Below are 24121 nucleotides of genomic sequence, written 5' to 3' on the forward strand. Positions count from 1 at the left end.
AGAAAATACATGTTAGTATATAAGGATCATTTATATGTAGTAGAAAATGTGTGTGCTTATGTATTCCTTAGAGTGGATGTATGTATGGAAGTTATGGTGGGAGAAGAACGGAGTTTGAAGCTCTTCGGAAAAACTATGTAACGACACTTCTCACCGAGAGCTTAGATTGCTAAGATCACGTCATTGTAAACCTCAATTTTATATTTTGAAGCTTTTTAATATTTTGTCAACTTGAATAATAAATTGAAACCAACTAAATAATTTTGATCAAAATTAAATAACGTCTAAATAGAATTCTTTTATTTAAAATGATTCCTTTCCCGCGCTGAAACCGAGTATTTTAATACTCCCGGGCGAAAGAACTACAGTAAGTAAAGTTTTCAATAAATAAAAATAACATCCACTAGATGGAAGCATAACACTGGTAAAAATTACTGCGGTAGATATAGCAGAAATAATCTTACCGACTATTTCAATGCTATAATCAAAACACATCAAGAGCGTGAAAAGCGTGGTCATGTTACATGTGCATAAGGTAAAAGCCCCAATATATGATCATGTATTATATTGTATCATGTATGATCATGTATTATATATTGGGGCTTTTACCTTACATAGAAAGTGTTAAGTGTTCAATGTTTTTGTTTACATTTGCACGTGAGTCTGTGAAAAGTTTAATAATTTTCAACAATTATTATTTATTACACTGATTTTAATTTTGACTTCACCAAAGGATTTTTATACTAAAGAGACCGACGAGAGTTAAAATAATCGATCTCGTTCTAATAAAATAATTTTGACGTACGGGTGAACTTGGTAAGGTTAATTTACTTTTTGTTTCTATTTATTGCAATTTTTATTTCCAAGAATTCAATTTTGAATCATTTAAATCTTTTAAAAAATGAATACTTATCTGTATTAATTTATAACATCGAAATTAACAGACGTCTGAAATTTTTTTTTAATAAACTTAACAAAATTCCATACAGTCGACGCTCTCTGTATTGGACCTCTCTGTATTTGACCGCTCTCTGTATTTGACCACATTCTTCCTCTGTATTTGACGATTTTACACAGCTCTTATGGACAAGGACGAGTCAAATACAGAGAATGGTCCTGTACGGGCGAGTCAAATACAAAGAGCGTTGACTGTATGTTAAAATTTCGATGTCCAAATTGAATTTTATAAAAATTTTTCTTAGTAAGGTAAAAGCCCCAATTATTGACGGGGGTCTAAATATTGACACCCTAAATTATCTTTAAATATATTAAATTAGCTGTAATAAGAATAACGATCAAATAAATTTTTATTAAATTCTAATTAATTAAAAAATTGAAAAAAAAATCACTTTTAGTTCAACATATTAAATATTAATTATTAAAAAAAAGGCTGAGGATAATCGGACACTAGCGTGTATTTAGCGGGTACTTAGCGTGAGTTATAATCTAAGATAATTTGGAGTAGACATTTAGCGTGAATATAATATTATCTGAACTGTGAGCTTTTATCTGATGGACTTTAGCGTGAATGGAAGCTTTTATTTGGATTTCAGCTGGAAATTTTCTTTTAATAATCAATATGATTTGTTTTTTACAATTATTTGCATAAATTTTACTGAGGACGTAATTGTATATGTAATTGTATATAATAATTATAAAATCCACCGTAACATATATTTTTAACCCTTCGTTGGTCGCGCTATGAGCGAATCGCCGCCTAACAACTACTCAACCTATAGAGACTCGCTATAGTGCGAGCGAGAAACTAAAAAAAGCGCGACCAACGAAGGGTTAATTTTCACTACAAATAACCTTATAATAACATTGCATGATTTTTTGTTATGTTACACCAGACGAAAAATATACAACGTCGTTTGCTCGGTGTAAATAATGAAGTGACACAACAGTATGTCACATCAAGCGATCACTCTCGGACGCAACCGCCATCTTTTTCTTTTACCCGGGAAAATTCAAATTCAAAATTAATATTAAAAGTAAAGAGGATTGAAATTAAGATAGATCAAATTTTTAAACAATACAGTGGAAAGCTAAATTTTTAATGTGTTATTAATATCAAATGACATTAATTATACCCAAGCGTAACAAAAAAAATGTTAACTTTCTAATAGATTTTACTCAACAAAAAATTAGAAATAAATAATCCTCAACTTAAATTATCAAAACATGCATAAAAAAAAAATTTGTGCCGCTTGGGCATGTGAAAAAAAATCGAAAAAAAAATTTTGAGCAATTAATTATTGAAAACCGGACTTTGAATCTTTTTTTTTTTATCTTAAAATAATCTGTGAGAAATGATTTATACAGATGAAAGTTTTTCGTTTCCTTATATTTCGTGTGTTCGATGAGATTATAAAAAATAAATATATTCGGCTAATATTAACTATTTATTACACGTTGAGAGTCTTATTTTTTAAAAGTAATTTTTCAAAACCTTTGTCAAAAAAAAAATTTTATGATTGTTATTTCATACAGAATTAATTTCGATTAATAACACACTAAAAATTCAGCTCGTTGTGTCTAAATTGTTTCTATATTCTATATTTCTTAATGTGAATTCTCCTTATTTTTATTAACAGGAATATTTTTATTTGAATTTTTCAGGATAATAAGTTATTATTGGTTTATATTTTCAAGTGTTAAGAAATTTTGTTAAATGGTTTATTTTACGGTAGGTATATTTAAAAATTTAGTTTTTAACTTGAAGCAAAGTTAATTAGTAAAAACTAAAAACTATATATGAATCAGAATAAAAGTTGTTTCATATTTTTTGAATGAAAAATTAAATATTGGCTCTAAGAACTTTTTCAAGTTATTTATATTCTTTTAGTTTTTATTCTGTTAAATAATGGTCAATGATTTTTTATTTAAACGAATCATAATTTTTTTCTGATGACATATTTGACGAACACCTTTAATTTAAATAAAAAATTTTCAATGGTAATGTAGAACGCAATACCATTAGAGCACAAATTAAGTTTCTAGTAAGAAGTAAATTTTCCATAGTAACTTTTTATTTATTCTGTTATATATGTTTTCTGGTATATGCTTGATATATTCCTACATCAAATGTAAAAATTTTACAACTATTGCAAAAAAAAAAAATACAATTTTATCATTAATTAAATTAATTGATGCCTCAGTCCCTGGATGATTATGTGCAAGATTTAAAGTGCTAATCCGAAGTACCTGCGCATTCAGAGGTTTATTAATTTGAATAAAAAATGGACAGTTACGCTTGAAAGAGCTAAAAAAACAAACAGTTATTAATTTGGTCTTATAAATCATCGTGAAAAACGGATAACTGTTTATAAATATTGATTGAAAAGGATTAAAAATCATAAAATTTGAATTGTTTTCACACAAGTGTGTTCAACTCGTCATAACTATTAAATATTTGTTTTTTAAAAAAATACTCACTCATGGAACTTGCCATTGTTGATAAATGGTATTCAATTTAATTATTTATTCGCTTGCTGCTGTAAATACTTCATTCACGCTGGAGTTGTGTGGCTCACGCTAGAGCTAAATAGATTCACGCGGTTCACGCCAGAGCCCCGCCGATTCACGCGGCTAACGCTAGAGCTACGCAGATTCACGCGGCTAACGCTAGAGCCACGCAGATTCACGCGGCTAACGCTAGAACTACGGAGATTTACGCGGTTCACGCCAGAGCCCCGGATGTTCAACCAGACTTAGATAATAATAATGATGATGATAATAATAATAACAAATAAAATTGTTAAATGAAAATTATATTTATCACTTTGGACGTTAATAATTAAGATAAAAATATCATGAATATCCATCAGTCCTACGCGTAGTAGGCAAATCATTAGTTATTATAGTTACTTTGAAGCTAATATCAATGATGCTGAAGTTAGTTAACAATTTTTGCAATTTTTATAACAAATAAATTACACTAAAAAAATACTTCTAAAAATTTTCACTAATAATTTTTTGTTAATTTTTACATGTGAAATTTTTTTATTAAATTTTTTTCATAATAATTTTATTGGTATAAATTTGTTAAAAAATTTCTAATAATTGTTAATTTTAGTTTCATTAATATTAAGATTCGATTAATCTACACGTGAATCGCAACTTGAATAAATTTAATTTAATGTTGAATAATATATCGACATTAAATTATCAATTTATCTATTGGTGTAGTGCTACATGAGTGAAACTATAAGAATGTTGTCTTTTATATCACTACCATAACATCAGTTATTACTTCCATAACAAATTTTTTCTAAAACAAATTTTTCTCACATAAATAGATAACTGTTAAAAATGTATACCACAGTAAAATTTTATCGCGTTAAAAATTTCATAAGGGAGTATAAAAATTATATATCCTTATGACACCCGGGAACCATAAGGGCATATAATAAAAAAAAATCTGTTTTTTTCTCTAGCTCCAAAAAAAATTTGTTGTTCGGAGAAAATTTTTTTTTTGCAATTCTGCACGTTATATTCAAAAATATGTTGATTTCTGAAAAAAAAAAATTTTTTTTTATACGCCCTTATGGTTCCCAGGACCCACTTCGGATGCCATAAGGGCGTATGAAAAAATTTTTTTTTGGTAACCAACGTATTTTTTTATGCAATGTGCAAAAATACAAAAAAAATTTTTTTTCTAAACTAAAAATTTTTTTTGGACTTAAAGAAAAAAACAGAATTTTTATTATACGCCCATATGGCTTTTCACTGGTACCTTTTGCCGGTATATACCTTTATGGCATCTGAAACGCGTTATATTACTATTATAATATTATTATTGAAGTAGTTATTAATGTGACAATGTTTATTTTTAAAAAAAATTTATCAAATTATAAATAACTCATGTTATTGATGATATAGACAATTCAACATTAATATAGCTTCATATGTGGTGAATTTTTATTATACACCTTTTAATATCAGCATTTTTATTTTAAATAATTACTAATTATTGTATTTTGTAAGTTTTAGGTCCTATACAATGCTATAAAAATAATCTGGATATATTTTCACTACATAAATCGATGGTCGAATTATAAATAAAAATTATCACTATATGACTTATGACACCCAACATCAGAGAGCATTTCATATTAAAAAACCTAGCTTACGGAATACGCACAGATAGAAGGATTTGTTTATAGTTAAAAATATTTGTTAATATTTAACAAATCATTTATTAGAGACCACTTTTTACTCCTTAACAAATATTTGTTAGTATTTAAAAAGATTTATTAATACTTAATAAATGAATATTATAGATTTATTAAACACAAAATAATCAGTTTAAATAGTAAGAAATATTTGTTTAATACTAAAAAGTGCTCTATAATAAATGATTTGTTAACTATTAACAAATATTTTTTAATACAAATAAATCCTTCTATCAGTGCGGGTGGCTAAGAAAATTCATAATAAAAGTAAACAAAAAGTTATTTTACAAAATTTAAGGTATTATTATTATTTTGAGAAAGCAAAAAAATTATTCCATGTTTTTGCTGATTTCATAATTTTCGTAATTTGAATTTTTACTGTAAAAAAGTGGGCAAACGGGTTCAGTCCTTTACAATTAATAACGCATTAAAAATTCAGATTTGAATCTTCAAATCGGCAGTAACACAGCTGTCCTCCAGATTACTCAACTCTGTGACATCCTGTACTCCACCAAAATAATTTAATAACTTAAAAAAAAAAAACTTTACAAACTTCTTTCACTACTCGATACTAACTTTATTCAACGTTAAGTTCACTTAGTATCAAGTGTACTCGATGATATCTCGACTCAATAATATATTAGAAGTGATAGCGGGCTTTTAAGAATCTCTATTCAATATTTTTTTAATTAATAATATGTTTATTTTGAACTCAGGTACTTAAATTAGAAAAAAAACTTTAAATCAATAATTTCATTTTTAAAGAATAAAACTATATTGTTTTACAAACATTATTCGATGTCACTTTACTCAATTAAATATAATTTGTAAATAATAAATAATAAATAAAAATTTTTTTTTAATTTATTAAATTATTTTATTGGAGTACAGATGGCACACAGCCGAGAAATTTTAAGTACAGGTTTTGTTTTTGCCGAATAAAATATTAAATAAAAAAATATTGAATAGAGATTTTTAAAAGCGCACCATCACTTCTAATTAAATATATCATTGAGTCGAGATATCATCGAGTACACTTGGTACTGAGTGAACAACGTTGATTAAAGTGATTAAAGTTTTTTTTTAAGTTAAATTATTTTAGTAGAGTACAGGAAGTCGCAGAGTAATCTGGAGGACAGCTGTGTTACTACCTTCAAATCAATTTTATTTATGCTCTAATGTTTGACCCATCTTAATATGAATTCTAATATTTATTAAAATGAACTTTCTATTTGAATTTTCCCGGATGAAAAAAATGGCGGTACATTCTGGGGGAAAAAGTGATTTGAAATTTAAACACACTATAGGTGGATATTAAATGTCATGTAGGTCATGCAACAACAATCAACATAACCTAGGATGAATTGACTGTTTCTTTTTTTAATTAAAAAGTTTGATATTTATCTATGGTTAAAGACATATTCTATGTTTAAAATAATGTAAAAGCTTCTGTTCACGCTAAAAGCTCAGATAATTTAATACTAACGCTAATCCTTCAGATAATTTATCTCAAGTGCCAGTCACGCTAAATTACCGCTGTAGTCACGATAGTGTCCGAATAGCCTTACCGAATAAAAATATAACCAAATGATTCGACGCATGCGCAGTAGGGGCGTCAATAATTGGGGTTACGGTACGTCAATATTTAGATCAATCAGTTTTTCAACCCGTCAATAATTGGTGTGTCCAGATTATCTATTTAATTATTTAAAATTAATTAGTAAATATCACTGATTATCATTTTAAAAAAAGAAATTGATTAGTTAAAACATTACTTAAGACATTACCACAAACAAAATTCAACGATATTTATATTTGATTGCTTAAAAAAAATCAAATCATAACTTTGTCTCTTATAGCGTCAATAATTGGGGCTTTTACCTTATATACATATATAATCTTCATTTGTTAAATTATATCAAAAACTTTCAGGTATCAGCCGATAACCGTGTCATCATATTTTACATTTTTACTATATTGCAAATTTAAATTAAATATTAAATTATAATTTTATTACTTTTAACGACAAACGATTAAAAATTGAATATTTTAATAAAAATTATTTAACTACTTAAATTTAATTCCAAAAAATAAGACATTTTCTATTGCAGGAAAAGCTCAAACCGTCAAGCATTTTTTTACCACCAGCACACTTATTTCACATACTTACTAAGCCTGTTTAGCTCGTCAAGATCAGGAGCCGTTCACTTAATGCTTTTAGCAGGAGCCGTTCACTCAATGCTTTTAGATAGGACCGAATTTCGGCAGGCAGCAGGACTGTTCATTACTAACATAATTCCGGAGAATTGATAGTTTCTAGATTTCATTGGTTATTTTTTATTATTATAGTGAAAATGTCAGCATTGTAAGATGATTGGAGCGTTCTCTATTGAGCATTGCGATTGGAGGAAATAAAAGCGAGGAAATTTGAAAGTAATAAAAATTAAAATTAATTAAAAAACAATAACAATGATAATTATCAAAGCAACTATTTGAACGAATTTCGGAAAAAATTATATTTTAAAAAAGGTAATAAAAAAATTTAACAAATCTTGAAGCAAACTTTTAAGCAAAGTTTAAAATTTACCTCATACTTAGACTTCGGAGTGCTGACAGTAGCCGAACAGGCTACGACGCGGTTTTCAACGTAACGATACCGAGTTTGAGTCCTGTGCTAGGATGGGATTATTATTTTTTTTTTTTTTTCAACGACAATCGCGCAATTTTAGAACAGAATTTTGTTATTTTTCAAATAAAAATGAAAATAATGATTAGCGAGTTTTAATAAACGATAATGGAAATACAATTATCCAGGTAATGGAAAAGTGAATGCAGTTAAATGGATTTAAAAATTTTATTGAAAATTGAAAAAAGTAAATAAATTAATTACAGTCCATAAATAATTCAAATTATATAAGTCTTTTTCACCTAGGAACAAACTGCTATAGGAAGTAACTAACAGTAAAAGCTTAAGATACAAATTGAGACAACATTGACAATAAATTAATATCGATACTTAAATTCTACAATACAAAAATAAAATAGATATACATTCATAGATACATTTATATTTATAGATAGATAGATATTTATTATTTATGCTAAAGGCGATAATGGCCAGATGGCAAATACAAAAATTTAAACTATTTATTTTAATATTAATTGATTCAATTTCAATTTGTTATTTTTTAATATAGATTATGATTTTGATTTAATTGAAAAGATAACTTGATTTAAATTTTGTAAATAAGCTAAGACGTTATTTCAAGTTATCTGTTCAGTTAAATCAAAATCATAATCTATATTAAAAAATAACAAATTGAAATTGAATCAATTAATATTAAAATAAATAGTTTAAATTTTTGTATTTGCCATCTGGCCATTATCGCCTTTAGCATAAATAATAAATATCTATCTATCTATAAATATAAATGTATCTATGAATGTATATCTATTTTATTTTTGTATTGTAGAATTTAAGTATCGATATTAATTTATTGTCAATGTTGTCTATTTGTATCTAAATAAAGCTTTTACTGTTAGTTACTTCCCTATAGCAGTTTGTTCCTAAGGTGAAAAAAGTTTATATAATTTGATTTTATTATTTATGGACTGTAATTAATTTATTTACTTTTTCAATTTTCAATAAAATTTTTTTAAATCCATTTAACTGCATTCAATTTCCTTCCATTACCTGATAATTGTATTTCCACATCGTTTATTAAAACTCGCTAATCATTATTTTCATTTTTATTTGAAAAATAACAAAATTCTGTTCTAAAATTGCGCGATTGTCGTTGAAAAAAAAAAAAAAAATAATAATCCCATCCTAGCACAGGACTCAAACTCGGTATCGTTACGTTGAAAACCGCGTCGTAGCCTGTTCGACTACTGTCAGCACTCCGAAGTCTAAGTATGAGGTAAATTTTAAACTTTGCTTAAAAGTTTGCTTCAAGATTTGTTAAATTTTTTTATTACCTTTTTTAAAATATAATTTTTTCCGAAATTCGTTCAAATAGTTGCTTTGATAATTATCATTGTTATTGTTTTTTAATTAATTTTAATTTTTATTACTTTCAAATTTCCTCGCTTTTATTTCCTCCAATCGCAATGCTCAATAGAGAACGCTCCTAATCATCTTACAATGCTGACATTTTCACTATAATAATAAAAAATAACCAATGAAATCTAGAAACTATCAATTCTCCGGAATTATGTTAGTAATGAACAGTCCTGCTGCCTGCCGAAATTCGGTCCTATCTAAAAGCATTGAGTGAACGGCTCCTGCAATTATTTAGCAAAAATAAAAAAGCAAAAGATAATCACCGACTTATTCTGAAAAGAAATGAAAGCTATTCGAGAGAATAATAAGAACAAAATTGACGAAAAAAAAAAAAAAAGGAAATATGAGATGATAACGAATTTGAATATAATATTTAATATTAATTAATAAATTATAAACAGAAATATCGAAATTTGAATTTAAGGTTATAAAATTGGAAAAGAAAAAAAATGTTTAAAAAATCTCGAGAATATTATAAAAAATTCGAGATAACCAAATTTATCACATGTATTCGCAGTAAACGTGGTTACAAGAATGGCGGAATATTTTTTTTTCATTATTATTATTATTTTCAGTACTACCACTGTATCGGCTTGAAACTTTCGAGACTTTCATTTTATAAGGTTGTCGTCCATTAGTCCTGCAGCTTGGACAAAATTGGGTATGGTGGGGGTAACGAGTGAACGGCCCCTGAGCGAAACTATTCATTTACGTGAATGATGTCATAAATTTTTTTCACAAATCAGCACGTACAGAGATTACTTATTCAGTCTTGTCGGTGCATTTAAATATTTCAGTTCTTGATATCTTCGATTTTGCTTTATTTCTAATAGTCAATTTGAAGTGAATCGATTTCTTCACTTAATTTTTATATATTAATAATGGATGAGTTTATATTTATTAAATATTTTATGGCTAAGTAAAAACATTAAGCAACAATGAGCCATGTGAAGTTTAAAAAGTGTGTTTGGTTTATTAGATGACTGATGAAAGGAATAAATTTTATGGAATTCTTAATAGGTAGAAACAAGAAACATGTCTTCTCTAAAAGGTTTTTATTTATTGTTTTTTACAATTCTTAAGGGGGTATTCTGGTCTAGAAAATTGAAAAAATCAATTTTTTTTGGCATATTTTCAAAGCTTAGACTTTCAAAAATATGCACTTGAAAGGATTTTTCAAAATTCGAATTATTTTGAGAGATACAGTGGATTTTGTGACGCGGCACTTAAACCGGCCGAGCGGAGTGATCACACAATGAATGGCAGATGTTTTCCAGGAATTCTTTTGTATCCGACTTGAGCTCGTTATATACCCTTTTTTAAGTTTTTACACGCTTTATATTAGCTTCACTTGTATGTCAGTTTGTCAGTATGTCAGTATGTAACTCTCCGTGGGTAATCTGCGCGCCTGCGGCCTTCCTTGGTTCTGGTAGCCGTTTCTCAGGCTCGCTCTCCGAAATCGAACTCTGATTCCCCGTATTTATAATATTTATAAATAATTATTTTTTATTAGCTTCACTTGTATGTCAGTATGTCAGTATGTCAGTATGTAACTCTCCGTGGGTAATTTGCGCGCCTGAATATTTTTGATAATCAACAAATAATAGTTTAAAAAATCTAAAAAATCACGCTTTTATAAATAAACCAAACTAAAAAGTAAAAAATAAATAATAGTTTAAAAACTAAAAACACGCTTTTTATAGAAAACCAAACTAAAAATATAAAATAAATTTAAATTAAGAATACTGCTCATAATTTCAATTAATATAAATTAATAATAGTTTAAATACAAAATTGTGTTTTATTTTAAAAAAGCGTGGGGTGCTTTTTAAGATATTATCAAAATGATAATCACTCTACTCATATCTGTCAATAAAATATTTATAACTATTGACACCATGCACCTCACGCTTTTTTTAAAATAAAATACATTTTTTTTATTTACACTATTATTAATTTATATTTATTGAAATTTTTAACACTATTCTTAATTTAAATTTATTTTCTATTTTTTAGTTTGGTTTTCTATAAAAAGCGTGTTTTTAGTTTTTTTAATTTATATATACCTGACTACCAGTACGTATCCAATATACCTGGAACTGTCCACACAAAATATACCTGGCAGTGTCTATCTCTATAGTATAATTTACAAATTATTACTTATATAATCAAATTCTCAGATTATCAAATTATAAGCAAATCATTAAGCCGTTGCTATTTTTAATGAAGGCTTTTTAAAGATTTTAAATATAATGGCACTTATGGGCATCATCGTTGGTACTGAAGCTCACACATTTGCTGTTAGACGTAACGAGCTGAGGATTGATCGCTCTGAACTACGAGCTTCTGCTGCTTCAAAAGCAGGCAGAACAGCTCGTTTAGAAGAAAGAAGTTCACAAAATCTCGATTTTGATTTCTCAACTTTCGAAGAAGGTCCAATGTATGGATATGGAATCGCCGATTAATCCAAAGTGGGTATTAAACATAATTATCTGAGTTATTTAACTGGAAATCTTTCTCAAACTTCAAACGCGTTTTTCTCAAAACTCCTTTTGTTGAGGTGGTTGACACGATATCTCAAGTTCTATCTGACCGATTCCTTTGAAATTTTGTGAGAATCTTCTTCATACATCTCTTTATCACTGGAGCTAAGGATTTTGAAAAATTTTAATTTGAAGTATTTTTAAAAAATTTGTAAAGGTCGAAAAACAGGGGTAAAAAAAAATTTTTTTTTTCAAGTAGACGCCATTTTGTGAATTTTTTTTTTTTTTTTCGGCCAAAGTTCAAGATGTAGCGACATCTTTTCTAATTAAGATTTTTTTTTGTTTGTTCGATTTAGATCACTACAAGGGTTAGAATCATGTCAACCAGGGAGCACTGTTTGACTAGCAACCCCCACTTCACCGACCTGTCACTGGATGAATTTTTGACTTTTTTTTTTTTTTAATTTTTTTTATATACTTTAAAAATCAATAAATATTATATCAAAAAATGGATGGTAAAAATGTTTTTAATTTTTTTTTTTTATCCTAGTTTGAAAAATACCCAAAAAGTAGGGCTCTAGACCAGAATACCCCCTTAAAGATAAACACGTATAAAATATAATCGAAAATTTTAAATATTTCTGTTAAATTAGTCTAGTTGAAATGAATTATTTTCTTCAGATTTAAAATTTTAAAAATATTTTATACTAATTTTTCATTTACTTTTCTAGTGAACAATGAAAATATCTGGCAATTATCTGACAACATAGATCAACAGCACTTGAGACTTTTAATCGCCAATTGTGCAGTTTTTCAGGAACAAAAATTTATATACACAGATCACAGAAGAAATTTTTCCGTAACATTTATAAAGTCCAGCGTTCAGTGCAAAAAGCTATTTTATCATTATTACAGAGTGCAAATACTAGAGCCTGGTTTCAGAGGAAGAGAAGTTAAAAAATATGACGTGGAAGAAAGTTGGGGAACTTTTGAATCTTCAGATCACAGAAGACATTCGGAAAAGTATGATCGCGACACTGCTGTTAGTGTATTTCAGCTTTACACCTCAGAATTTTACGTAAATGATAAATTTTCCATGATTATCAGTGTGGTTGAAAAAAAAATTTTGCTTGATTTCGCGTTGAAAAATTTGTTAAAAGATATAATTAATTACAACTTTATAATAAAAGTAATTAAAGAGCATGAGTTGGTTATGAAGAACATCAAAGAAGCTTTCTTGAGGATTCGTGCTAGAACTCACAAAGGCAGTCAACCAGTGGTGCTGGCTGATGAGAAGCTAGCCAAGATAATGACTGATGAAGACCCTGCATTAGTGACCAAGATAATTAAAACAATATTAGATGGAATAGATGAGTTCTATTCGACTACAAACTCTGAGATTATAAATGAAGCTGCCAATTTCTGGAATGCTTTTTATAAAAAATTGGGAGCCAAAATAGAAGTTCTTGACCTAAGTACTGATTTCATAAAAATAGTTCAAAAGTATGTTAAAAACACTCACTCTCCACGCCACGGGAATTATGTTCTGCATGTGTTGAATGTTTTCAACATCCACAGATCCGACGACATAGGACTGTTCATGGATCAAATTGGCAACAAAAAATTACTTTGGCATGGAACGAAGACAGAAAACATCGCATCTATATTATCTGAAGGTTTCAAAGTTCCGCATAAACCTAGTCATGGTAGAATGTTCGGCCACGGAATTTACTTCAGCAATTCAGTGTCAAAAGCAGCCAATTATTGTGGCTGCAACAGGGAAAATTCTGAAGGTTATTTGCTGCTGTGTGAAGTCGCTCTGGGTAACACGATGGAATTGTATGAAGCTGAGACAGATACGTGGATGCTACCTTTGGGAATACATTCGATTGTTGGCAAAGGACTCTTTTCACCCTACTCAAACGATAAGGCCATTGTTTATCAAGATGTTGAAGTTCCTTATGGGGAAATAGTTAAGAATGTCTTTTCTCCTAACACTACTCTGCTTCACGATGAATTTATTGTTTTTAATACCTCGCAAATTCGCATTCGACATCTTGTAGCTGTGAAATTTTATTTTAAAAAATTGAAGAAAGCTGATTGATGTACAAAGCTTATTATTGAGTGACGAAAGTTTTAAGATTGAAATAATTTAAGTATTTTTTTAAATTACCAACTTTTATTAAATATCGTTCAACTAGTTTTAATTATTTATTCATTTTTTACACAAAAGAACAATTTAAATTAAGATTTTACTTTTGCAAATTTTTCTGCTTATACGTTCTACAAAAGCATGAAATTTTAATATGTTTTATTAAATTAATTACAAATTTATCTTTGTAGGAGATAATTTTATTGAAGTTCTATGAAATTTGTTTTTTAAGATTGAATTATTGAGACATACTTCTATTTAAAAGTTATACAAATAATAAGTCTTACAAATATATTTGAATAAAAAAAAATAAAATTAGTTATAAAAAATTAAAAAATATATGTTTTATATTGTTCAAGAATAAATATATAATGTTTAACAAAATTTGTTGTTTTATTATGTATGTTATTTATTTGAAGCAGTAAAATTTTAATAAAAAAATGTCTAACATGTAAATTACAATTAAATTTAAAATTGAAAAATTTTGTCAAACTATGAAAGTTTTAATGACACTGAAGTTGACAGACATCTGCCAATTTTTTTGATTTTTAGAACAACTAAATTTATATGAAAAAATTTTAATAAAAAAGAATTCCACATTTAGAAATTAAAAAAAATTGTAAGTGTAAACTTTAAAAAAATTTTTTTTTTTATGATTGATTTTTTATAAAAATAAAAAAATTTTCAAATAGTTGATTTCAATGTTAGGTATAAGTTTTAGTAATAATTAATAACCTGTGAAAATTTCAAATGCTATTTTTGGAGTTTTCTAAAAAACATCGAATGTTGTCCATTTAATTCTATATATAACCTGGCTTTTTTTTTCTTTTCAAAATTAAAATTCAACCGTAGTAATTCGATAAACACTTTAGCTTTTTTTGTCTATCATGTTTGGAATTATTTAAATTTTTATATTTTTATAACGTTTTTTTTTTTTTTTTTTTTTTTTTAATTAAATTAAAAAATTAAAAATAACTTTACTATAGCATCTTATTAAATAATTTTCCGTAGTGTGGTAGCGCTGGGAGGAGAGAAGCTTAGTTTATTCTAGAGACAACTTCACGAATATACCTTACTTCGTACTTCTATAATTCTAACCCAGCAAAAAGTTGCTATAATTTAAAATATAAATTTAAATAAAAAATTATCCTATATTTTATAGAACTATTTTGTAAAGTTAAAAAATTGAAATTCAATTTTCATTATTTTAAATCAATCACATCTTACATGTTTATATCACTAAGTAATATATCAGTACTTCACATCACAATTTATGAAATCATTTTGTAAGTTACATTTTTTCTAAAATTTAATATTTAATAATCAATATTTATTAATTATTCATTAATTTTATAATTTTACTCCGTAGGTTTTCGAAAATATTAAATATTTACGCTAAAAAGTTATTTTGCAATTTCTATTAAGTACACTCACAAGATGGGCGACTTTGGCTATAATCCTGCTCACATATATTATTACAATCATCACGGTTTTTTGGTTGAATTTTACGATAATGATTCTGAAGAAGATTATTATGACTCAGAAGAAGAAGTCTATTTCGATCAGCTGGATGATGCTGCTGAGCCAAATGGAATAATAATTGAAGATATTTTTGATCAACCAGATTACGATGAAGATGTTTATGATCAACCATATTACGTTGAAGATGTTTACGATCAACTTCCTGTTGAAGAAAATGGTGGAAGTGATTATGAAGATAGTTATGATACCCAAGATGATGTGGAGAATGTCGATCTTCCAAACGATTATGTTGAAGACTTAAGTTACCATGATGCTAATGATGTTCCGGAATATTATGATGATTATATTTCTGATAATGAAGCTGATTATTGGGAGAATTACCAAAATGATTACGAAAGCTCAAGTTATTATGTCGATTCTGATGATTACTTCAGTGATTAGGACCAAAGGTTTGTTTTCCATAAATCATTTATTTTCTACACAATTAAGACAAGAAGAGAATTTTTTTTCCGACTTATTTATATGATAAAATTAGTTTTTTAAATTAAATTTAGTGTCATTGAAAAGGTCTTGACCTGAATTTGTACCTTTTCAATTTTTCATATTACTTAATTAATTAATTGGTTTTGTATATGTGAACCTGGTTATATGTCAAAAATTAATTTATGTGATTAAGGGCCAGTTTTTCAATCCAGGATAAAATTTTATTCAATGATAAAATATATCTACATATTTCATATATATAAATATACTGGCAATAATAATTTTATCCTGGATAAAATTTTATCTTGGATTGAAAAACTGGCCCTAAGAGACTAAGAAAAATTTTGTAACGTGTATATCTTTATCGTAAATTTGTTTTGATAAGAATCAGAGCCTTTTTACGGTTTTATACATATGATTTTCAGTCATAGTCAATTATTTGTGTTAAGTTTTTGGAGGAGTTTTGAATAGTTTGTTGGTTCTATAAAATTTGTTCCGTTATATTCCTCCATTGAATCATTTATAATTGATCCTGTGATAGCACTATTATTTTCAAAATTACCTAAACTATGTAAGGTAAAAGACCCCACTAGTGGCACCTTTAACCCCTGTTAGTGGCACTTTTTCTTTCAATGAAAAAATGTTCTACTTGGAATAAAAATTAAAAATTTTTTTGATCTAAAGGTTTTAAAGATTAGAAATAATATATTCATTATTGAAATTAATGATTTCATTAATTGAATAAGTACCAAAATCAAAGAAAGTGTCAGTAATGAGGTGTTTTACCCCATAGTATGATTATAAATATCAATAAATCATTAACTCAAAGTTTTGTTATTCATAATCCGTAAATCTCGGTAGTCGCACAATGACTGCAGGTTGCTAGTTACTATTAATTTAACATGACATCGAAGTAAAACTTTTTAATATATCTTTTCTTCTTTCCAGATGCGCCCTGGATGTTTGGTTTTTTCTGAAGTTCGTTTTTCTTCGTTCAAATGTATATACCTAATGTTAAGTATCATTTTTTTGAATATCCCGTTATATTTAATTAATATTGTATTAAAAAAAAAATTTTATAAGAGTTTAAATTATGTTAATTTGTTTTGATGTAATTCCAGTTAATAAACTAAAATTATCTTGAAGAATATAAAATCCAGTGTTTCTTCATTTGATAAACCAAATCGTTCAAATATCATAAAAATACTTATAAAGAAGAAACTTGAGAATCATTTCAAGTTTGCGTTTCAATTAATTGACAATAATTAAATTCATTAAAAAAAAAATGTACAGATTGCTTTTATAAAATATAACATAATTAATGAATCGAATTATTGATATGAAATTTTACAGTTAAGTATCAATTATTTCTTTAAATTTGCTTTTATTTTTATCAAATAACCGGATGTTATCAAAAACAATAAAAATATATATAGACATATTTTTCGAAAACGAAGCAATTATAACGTACTTTTATTGTAATAAATTTTTTAATCTGTAGTGAAATTGAAAAATTATTTAAACAGTTTAAACTTTTCATTTATTTAACTAACAAGTGGAATATCAACTATTTACAATGTCACTTAAATTGATAATTGTGTTTTCTTTAACTCTCTCATACAGTTTTGTAGAAACGTGTTTTTCATCATGCACCTCACACTACCGTACACACAAAACTTATATGGAACGTATTAAATATTTATCAAGACTACCGAATTCTAAAAAATTGAATGATTTTGCGCTTATTGGCACGCTCAAATCATTATCCTACATTGCTAACATGGATCGTTTACGTACGCAAGATTTTGATATTGTCCGTCAACTTAAATATGGAATTCGTGTTTTGCACGTTGAAGTTCACCAAAAGTCAAATTGGTTTGACATTACCTTATTTGATTTCAAGATCAAGATTAAATTTTCGGATTTGTTGAAGATAATCGACAATTTTCTGAGTGAAAATCCTTGGGAATTTGTAATTATGTTCCTGGAAATAAAATTGGAGTTAAAATCTGATATACTTAAAAGGTACTCATATTATTGATCATTACATTAAAACTGCTAAAGGTGGAAGACGTCTAGTCAAGAATTGGCATCCCAATGATACCATTGGAGAGCATCGAGGTAAAATTCTTCTAGCAAGTAATGACAAATCACTAGCTAGATGTATTTTCGACATTACTCTTCATTGTCAAATTGAAAAAGTAAATTTGATTTCGTTTGGTAATATATTCTCATATGCAGTACCTGGTGTTACTCGAGCTCTTTTCAGACTTAGCTGATCCTTCGAGTGTTTTATTGATGATATTTCTTATGATGATGGGATAGTCGTGTTATCGCAAGAGATGGAGGAGTCTATCGTGGTTCTAAGTGTATGCCGCCGATTAATCAGTTGATGATAGATGTATTCGAAAAGCCATATAAATCTTTGTCTGTCACAATTGCTGATTTTGTGACTCAAGAATTGATGGATAAAATTAATGATTGTAATTTCGATAATTCATCCTGGCGATCTGGATAGGATTGATGGTTTATTTTTTTTTAATTATTAAGTTATCATTTTATGATACTATTATAACCTGCAATTAGTAAATTCGAAATAAAAAGTGACAAAACTTGATGTGTTATTTTTATTTTATGTAGAGATAGACAACTAATGTAAAAAAAATTATATAACTTAATAAAAAAAAATGATGGTACTAAATTTAACAGGCATTAAAAAATTTTGTAGATTTTTAGAACAATTAAGTTATAATGAAAAATATTTAACAAAAAAATTCACTTATTGAAATTAAAAAAAATAAAAAATGCGAATTTTTTAAAATATTTTTATTCTATAATAATTAATTGGTTATAAGAATTCCAAAAACTATCAGATGTTTGCTAATTTAAGTATCATAAAAAATGTTCTATTGATATATATTTATTTTTTGTACAATACTTGTGACCAATATAATAAATATTAGAAGCCGTAATTTTAGCGGTAGATATTTTAGGTGGTACAAAATTCAGCACCTCTTTTAAACGATCTAATTTAATTATTTCTTGAAAAATATTCTAGAAATCATTATATTAGCTAACTTCGGCATCACTGAAAAAAATTCTACACATAAAAATTAAAAAAATAAGTGCGAATTTTCGATATATTTTTCTATCATAATTGATTTGTTATAAAAATTAAAAAACTGCCAAATGTTTGTTGATTTCAGAGTTATTTTTAACAATATTTGAAAAAATTACTTTGACAGCTGGTACTAGTATTAGCTAGTTATTCATGATACTGAAATCAGCAGACGTATAAAAATTTTTTTAATTTTTAACATTAATTATATTGTAACTAAAAAAATATTTTAAGAAAATTACACTTTTAGTTTTTTAAATTTTCTGCATCTGAAATTTTTTTTTTTTTGTAATAATTTTTTTAATAAAAAAATCCTAAAAATTTTTATTTTCATCCCGGGAAAAAATGAGCAGACCTGACCATGCCTGTTCATGTATGATCAGGCCTGAAATTAGACATGATCATGCCTGTCCATTATTTTTATGATTACGTTTAAATAATTTTGAAATAAAAAATTTGTTATTTTTCCTATGGGATGTTTTGGTCTGCTCTACTTCTGCCTAATATTAAAATCATTACTTATTTTATTATTTAAATAAATGTGATGTTATGAGATTCGGTTAAATAAATAAATTAGGACTATCAAAATATATTATAAAATCAATTTTTATATTATATTTATGATAAACTTATTCGATACGTTATCTACTTCATAGAATTGTTGTCACGTAAGATAGCAGCACAGCAGACGGGAACTTCAAGGCGCACGGATATCACTAAACTTAAACAGCATTGAGCGTGTTTAGTAGTTGGATGGGTGACTGCTGGTGTTACAGCCGTGTACAATTATATGTAATCATTTTTTTTTTTATTTTAATTCATTATAAAGAATTGCGTATGTCTCTATCAAGTATTATATCCATAAAATTAAGCAAAATAATTAATTAAAAAAAACAAAGGGCTTTCTGACCTGACCATGTCTGATCAGGCCTGATCAGGTCAATTCATGCCTGATCAGACATGGTCATTTTTCATGTCTGATCAGGCATGAAGACTCATGCCTGTTCATGTCTGATCAGGTCTGATCATTTTTTCCCGGGATAGTTATTCACGTAAGACGAGAAAAATTTCGACAAAATATTCGAAAACATAATTTTTTTGAAACTTTTCATCTAAGATTTTCCGAAAAAAATCGCATTAAAATTAAAAAATTTGTAATGAAAAATGTAAATTTTAACTAAAATTTTTAATTAACCTTATTAAAGCATATTTATTAGTATTTTATTTTCTACAGAATTTTTTTAAAGTACGTTTAAGTTATAATCCGAACAAAAACAGTTTCACTGTAAAAAAGTCGCGCCAAGTCCACGTTCATAAGACTATTAGGAAAAAAAAATTTTTTTTTTTCTTTACAAAAAGATACAAAATAAAAAAATTAAAAAATCTAAGTAACCGATATGATTGTTTATGATTTTCGGAAATTAAAAAAAATTTTATTGTAAATTTAAAAATAAAAAAAAAATTTTAGAACGTATTTAGTGTGCGTGGTTGCAAAATATTTTACTTTTAATGAAATTCGTAAAATCTATTTACTAGGACTTTAAAAAAATTGAAATACACAATGACGCACACCAAGTACGTTCTAAAAATTTTTTTTTAATTTTTAAATTTACAATAAAATTTTTTTTAATTTCCGAAAATCATAAACAATCATATCGGTTACTTAGATTTTTTTATTTTTTTATTTTGTATCTTTTTGTAAAGAAAAAAAAAAATTTTTTTTTCCTAATAGTCTTATGAACGTGGACTTGGCGTGACTTTTTTACAGTGAAACTGTTTTTGTTCGGATTTTAGTATTTTTTGTAATTATAATGAAAATTTACAATTGATAACAACTTAAATCTCGTGTTGACTGCATTTTTTACTGCAAACTATCCCCTTGAAGCTACAGTTTATGTAGATGTAATTCCAGTGCACCCTGGCGGCCATAGATGCAAGCTACGAATCACTTTTTTTTACTGTAGTTGCGTGTCTATAGGAAGGATTACTACACATATTCATTTTATCTAGTCTGTGGCGCTGATATTCCCCATCGAAAAAAAGTCAGGATCGAAATTTCTGGGCTTACTATAGTTTGTGCTGATAAAATTTAATAATTTTAAGTGAATTAAGTGTTATAATTGATTATAATTAATTAATATCAGTAAAATAAAGTATAAATTACTTTTATAATATATCATTTTGGAAAAAGGAGAACCATATAATTAAATAAAATTTTGCAACCTCGAAATACCGTTCTGCTTACAGTAAACACAGTCGGTAGTCTGGCGCTCCGTTTACAACGGGATTTTTGAACGGAACTTGGCGCCAGATTCTACCGAATCTGTGGAACTATGGCAACGCCCTCTTCTCATAAAAATTATCTGGCAAAGTTCATCCAATATGGCTGTCACATTTAGCTGTCATTGATAGTGACGTATTTACTGCTATCATTGTTATAAACAATCAAACATTATTGATAAAAATCAATTATTCAATTTAAAGTGTTAAATATCAAAATGTCTACAGGTAATTAAATAAAAACTAAATGACAATCCACGAAATAATTTATATAAATTTTTTAACCTCACCTGTTTGATTGAAAATTTTTTATTACTTTATTTTTATTATTATTATTATTATTGTGTTCGATTAAACTTAATTAATAAAAGCGAAAAAATAATTTTAGTTGGTCGTTCCCAGTCTCTGCTAACTAAAGCAAAAGAACCCGCTGTAGAAGAATCTCATCAAAATGGAGGTGCTGACGGTGAACAACTGAAACGGCATCAATCTCTTCCTTCAATGGCGCTAGAAGCTTCACCTGATTCAACGACTCCCAGCCAGGCGAGTAGCCCTGACATGTTTGATGATTCTGATCAGGAGCCATCTGTGCAAGTATTGACTTCACAGTCAAGTTTTGCATCCAGCAGCCAGGAATCTGAGTCTGGTAACAGCAGCGAGGACGGAATTGTCATCGACATCGCGTACCTCCGATAAAATTTATTATAAATTTGAGTAATGATTCCTGCGACAAGTCTAGTTATTGGAATAATTTGTTTTTTAATTCATATTAATTTTAATATTAATCAATACTTATGATAAATAAGTAGTAATATGAGTATTATTGAACGTACTTTAAATTAAAAAAATTTTAGTAACGATTAAACAAATAAATAGCAATATTAATATCTCACTTTAGTTATTTATGTTTATTATCAATGTTTGTAATTGATAAACACGTTCTATTAATTAAAACAATTTTATGGAGATAAATTTTGTCTAGCACTCTTAATTAATCAAAAAATTTAAATACTATTAATAGCTAACTTAATAAAATTTGATTAAACTTGAATTTCTTCTTTAAAATGTTGACACAATGTTAAGAATTATTTATATCCAATTAAAACTATTTTATTTTATTACTAACAATTAAAATTAATAATAAGTACTTTAACCTCAAAAATATTTTTAGACAAATTTTGTTGATGATTCTGAATTTATTATCAAATTAAAAAAATTAATAGTTATAATACAAATTAAATAATACAATTTGACATTACAATTTAATTACATTAACATTTCTTCTTTAAAATATAGACAATTTCTGGAATTATAAACTTCTAAAAAATTAATTAATTACATTCATTATCAAAAATAATTAATTAATAAACACATAACATAGACTAAAAAATATTCTTAGATAAATTTTGTCTACAATTATGAATTTATTAACAAATTTTACAAACTATTGCCAGCAATAAAATTAGTCAATACAATTTGATTTCTTCTTTAAAATTACACATAAAATTCTTAATATTTAACCAAAACTACTTAAAAAATGTCTTCACATAAAAGAAACAGTACAATTATTCGGATAAAAAAAAATCATAAATTCAGTAATCAAGTTCCAGTTAATCCAGATTGTCGAGATAACCAGTGGTATCGAAGAAATGCCATTCTTCCTCGCGAAGCTTCTTAAGAATATTCAAGGGCAAGTCATTTGTATTTAACCGCCGAAAGAGATCATTCAACCACATAGAGAAAATATTCTCAGCCTTCTTCATCAGATTCTGCATTTCTTCTATAGCTTGCTGATAATAAGTGCGAGAAAAGTATTTAATCTTAGGTCCTTTCTTGGTGGCAGATTTTTCGGGCTCAGGCTTGGCGACGGACACAGTGAATTTTTTAGAAATATTCTTGTTCATCGTTCCCATTTTCACTTTAATAGCGACTCTTGTCAGGTTGTCCCCTTCCAGTCTGTATCTATCTATCATGTCATGGTATTCTCTATTCAGATCTTCCAACTTTTTATGGTAATAAGATCTGCTTCGTCGTCGTGATGTCATTACTTTACAAACTTTTTATCAATAAACTGAACACAAAATATTAACTTGCAAGTTATTATTATTTTAGTCAAAATTTATCAAATAAAATTCAATGAAGTTTGTTTTAGGACTCGTCTAAGCGATCGTACAAGCGATCTTGCTCTGGGAAGATATTTGTCAGCTATGACTCATGGTATGTAATTATAATTATAATTATAATTAGTATATATACTATAAATACAATATTATTATTTGATTTGGGTAGTACACTACAAATTAAAATTTAGTATATTCAGTATAAATATTGAATGTACTGAAATAAAATTTTACATTGCATTTATTTCCATTCAAGTAAAGTATGAATTCCTGGAAATATTTTTGACTAAGCATTCGGATTATAAGTTTTAAGTTTTCTATAGAAATATTCAAAATCTTACTCAAAATTTTATGATTAGAAAAATTTCTATTATTAATTATTTCTTCTCTTATTATATAATAATTTTTATTTTGAACTACTTTGACAAAAAAAGTTTTCAAATTACTGGTAGATAATTCAATTTAGATCTAATTTTTACATAAAAAGTCAATTAATCGTCTTTTGCATCTTAATAATTGTACATAAAATTATCATAACACTGTTATCATTTTTATTTCTTCTTGTAATTACCAATACCACTAAAGATCAACAAATGAATATAAAAATGTTCGCATCTATACAATTTAATCCAAATAAATATTCCTAATTACAACAATACAATTAAAAATCATAATTTACAGTATTAAAATTCATTAATTCAGAAAACCGTTCATTATCAATATAAAAAAATTAACCCAGTTAATCAGTTATAAAAACATTCTA

At 26.9% G+C, this 24121-nt stretch overlaps 3 protein-coding genes across 8 annotated transcripts; all 3 read left to right on the forward strand.

Annotated features, from left to right (window-relative positions):
• Positions 1–589: 589 nt before the first annotated feature.
• Positions 590–13934, forward strand: LOC123267123 (poly [ADP-ribose] polymerase-like). Of its 5 annotated transcripts, none has more exons than XM_044731649.1 (4): positions 590–816; positions 10038–10291; positions 12455–13226; positions 13302–13934. In XM_044731649.1, the coding sequence occupies exons 2-4, from the start codon at positions 10276–10278 to the stop codon at positions 13825–13827; spliced, it is 1314 nt and encodes a 437-aa protein (XP_044587584.1). In that variant the 5' UTR covers positions 590–816; positions 10038–10275; the 3' UTR covers positions 13828–13934. The 5 variants fall into 5 exon arrangements, with proteins under 5 accessions (XP_044587584.1, XP_044587581.1, XP_044587580.1 ...); XM_044731647.1 differs by having other exon boundaries at positions 617–657; positions 750–801; positions 10074–10291; positions 12455–13933; XM_044731648.1 differs by having other exon boundaries at positions 618–657; positions 734–816; positions 12455–13933.
• A 905-nt stretch (positions 13935–14839) lies between these two features.
• LOC123267127 (cytadherence high molecular weight protein 3-like) lies at positions 14840–16899 on the forward strand. 2 transcript variants are annotated; one of them, XM_044731654.1, is made up of 4 exons: positions 14846–15161; positions 15245–15511; positions 15542–15806; positions 16789–16899. In XM_044731654.1, the coding sequence occupies exons 2-3, from the start codon at positions 15313–15315 to the stop codon at positions 15796–15798; spliced, it is 456 nt and encodes a 151-aa protein (XP_044587589.1). In that variant the 5' UTR covers positions 14846–15161; positions 15245–15312; the 3' UTR covers positions 15799–15806; positions 16789–16899. The 2 variants fall into 2 exon arrangements, with proteins under 2 accessions (XP_044587588.1, XP_044587589.1); XM_044731653.1 differs by having other exon boundaries at positions 14840–15161; positions 15245–15806.
• A 4419-nt stretch (positions 16900–21318) lies between these two features.
• LOC123267130 lies at positions 21319–22109 on the forward strand. Its single transcript, XM_044731656.1, has 2 exons — positions 21319–21466; positions 21627–22109. Exons 1-2 carry the CDS (start codon positions 21457–21459, stop codon positions 21932–21934), a joined length of 318 nt encoding a protein of 105 aa, XP_044587591.1. The 5' UTR covers positions 21319–21456; the 3' UTR covers positions 21935–22109.
• The last annotated feature ends 2012 nt before the right edge of the window (positions 22110–24121 follow it).

Source organism: Cotesia glomerata, linkage group LG6 (assembly GCF_020080835.1).
Source record: "Cotesia glomerata isolate CgM1 linkage group LG6, MPM_Cglom_v2.3, whole genome shotgun sequence".
Classification (NCBI taxonomy): Eukaryota; Metazoa; Arthropoda; class Insecta; order Hymenoptera; family Braconidae; genus Cotesia; species Cotesia glomerata.

Coding starts and splice junctions, on each gene's coding strand:
- LOC123267127 (XM_044731653.1), top strand. CDS start 15,313: ATGGGCGACTTTGGCTATAATCCTGCTCACATATATTATTACAATCAT.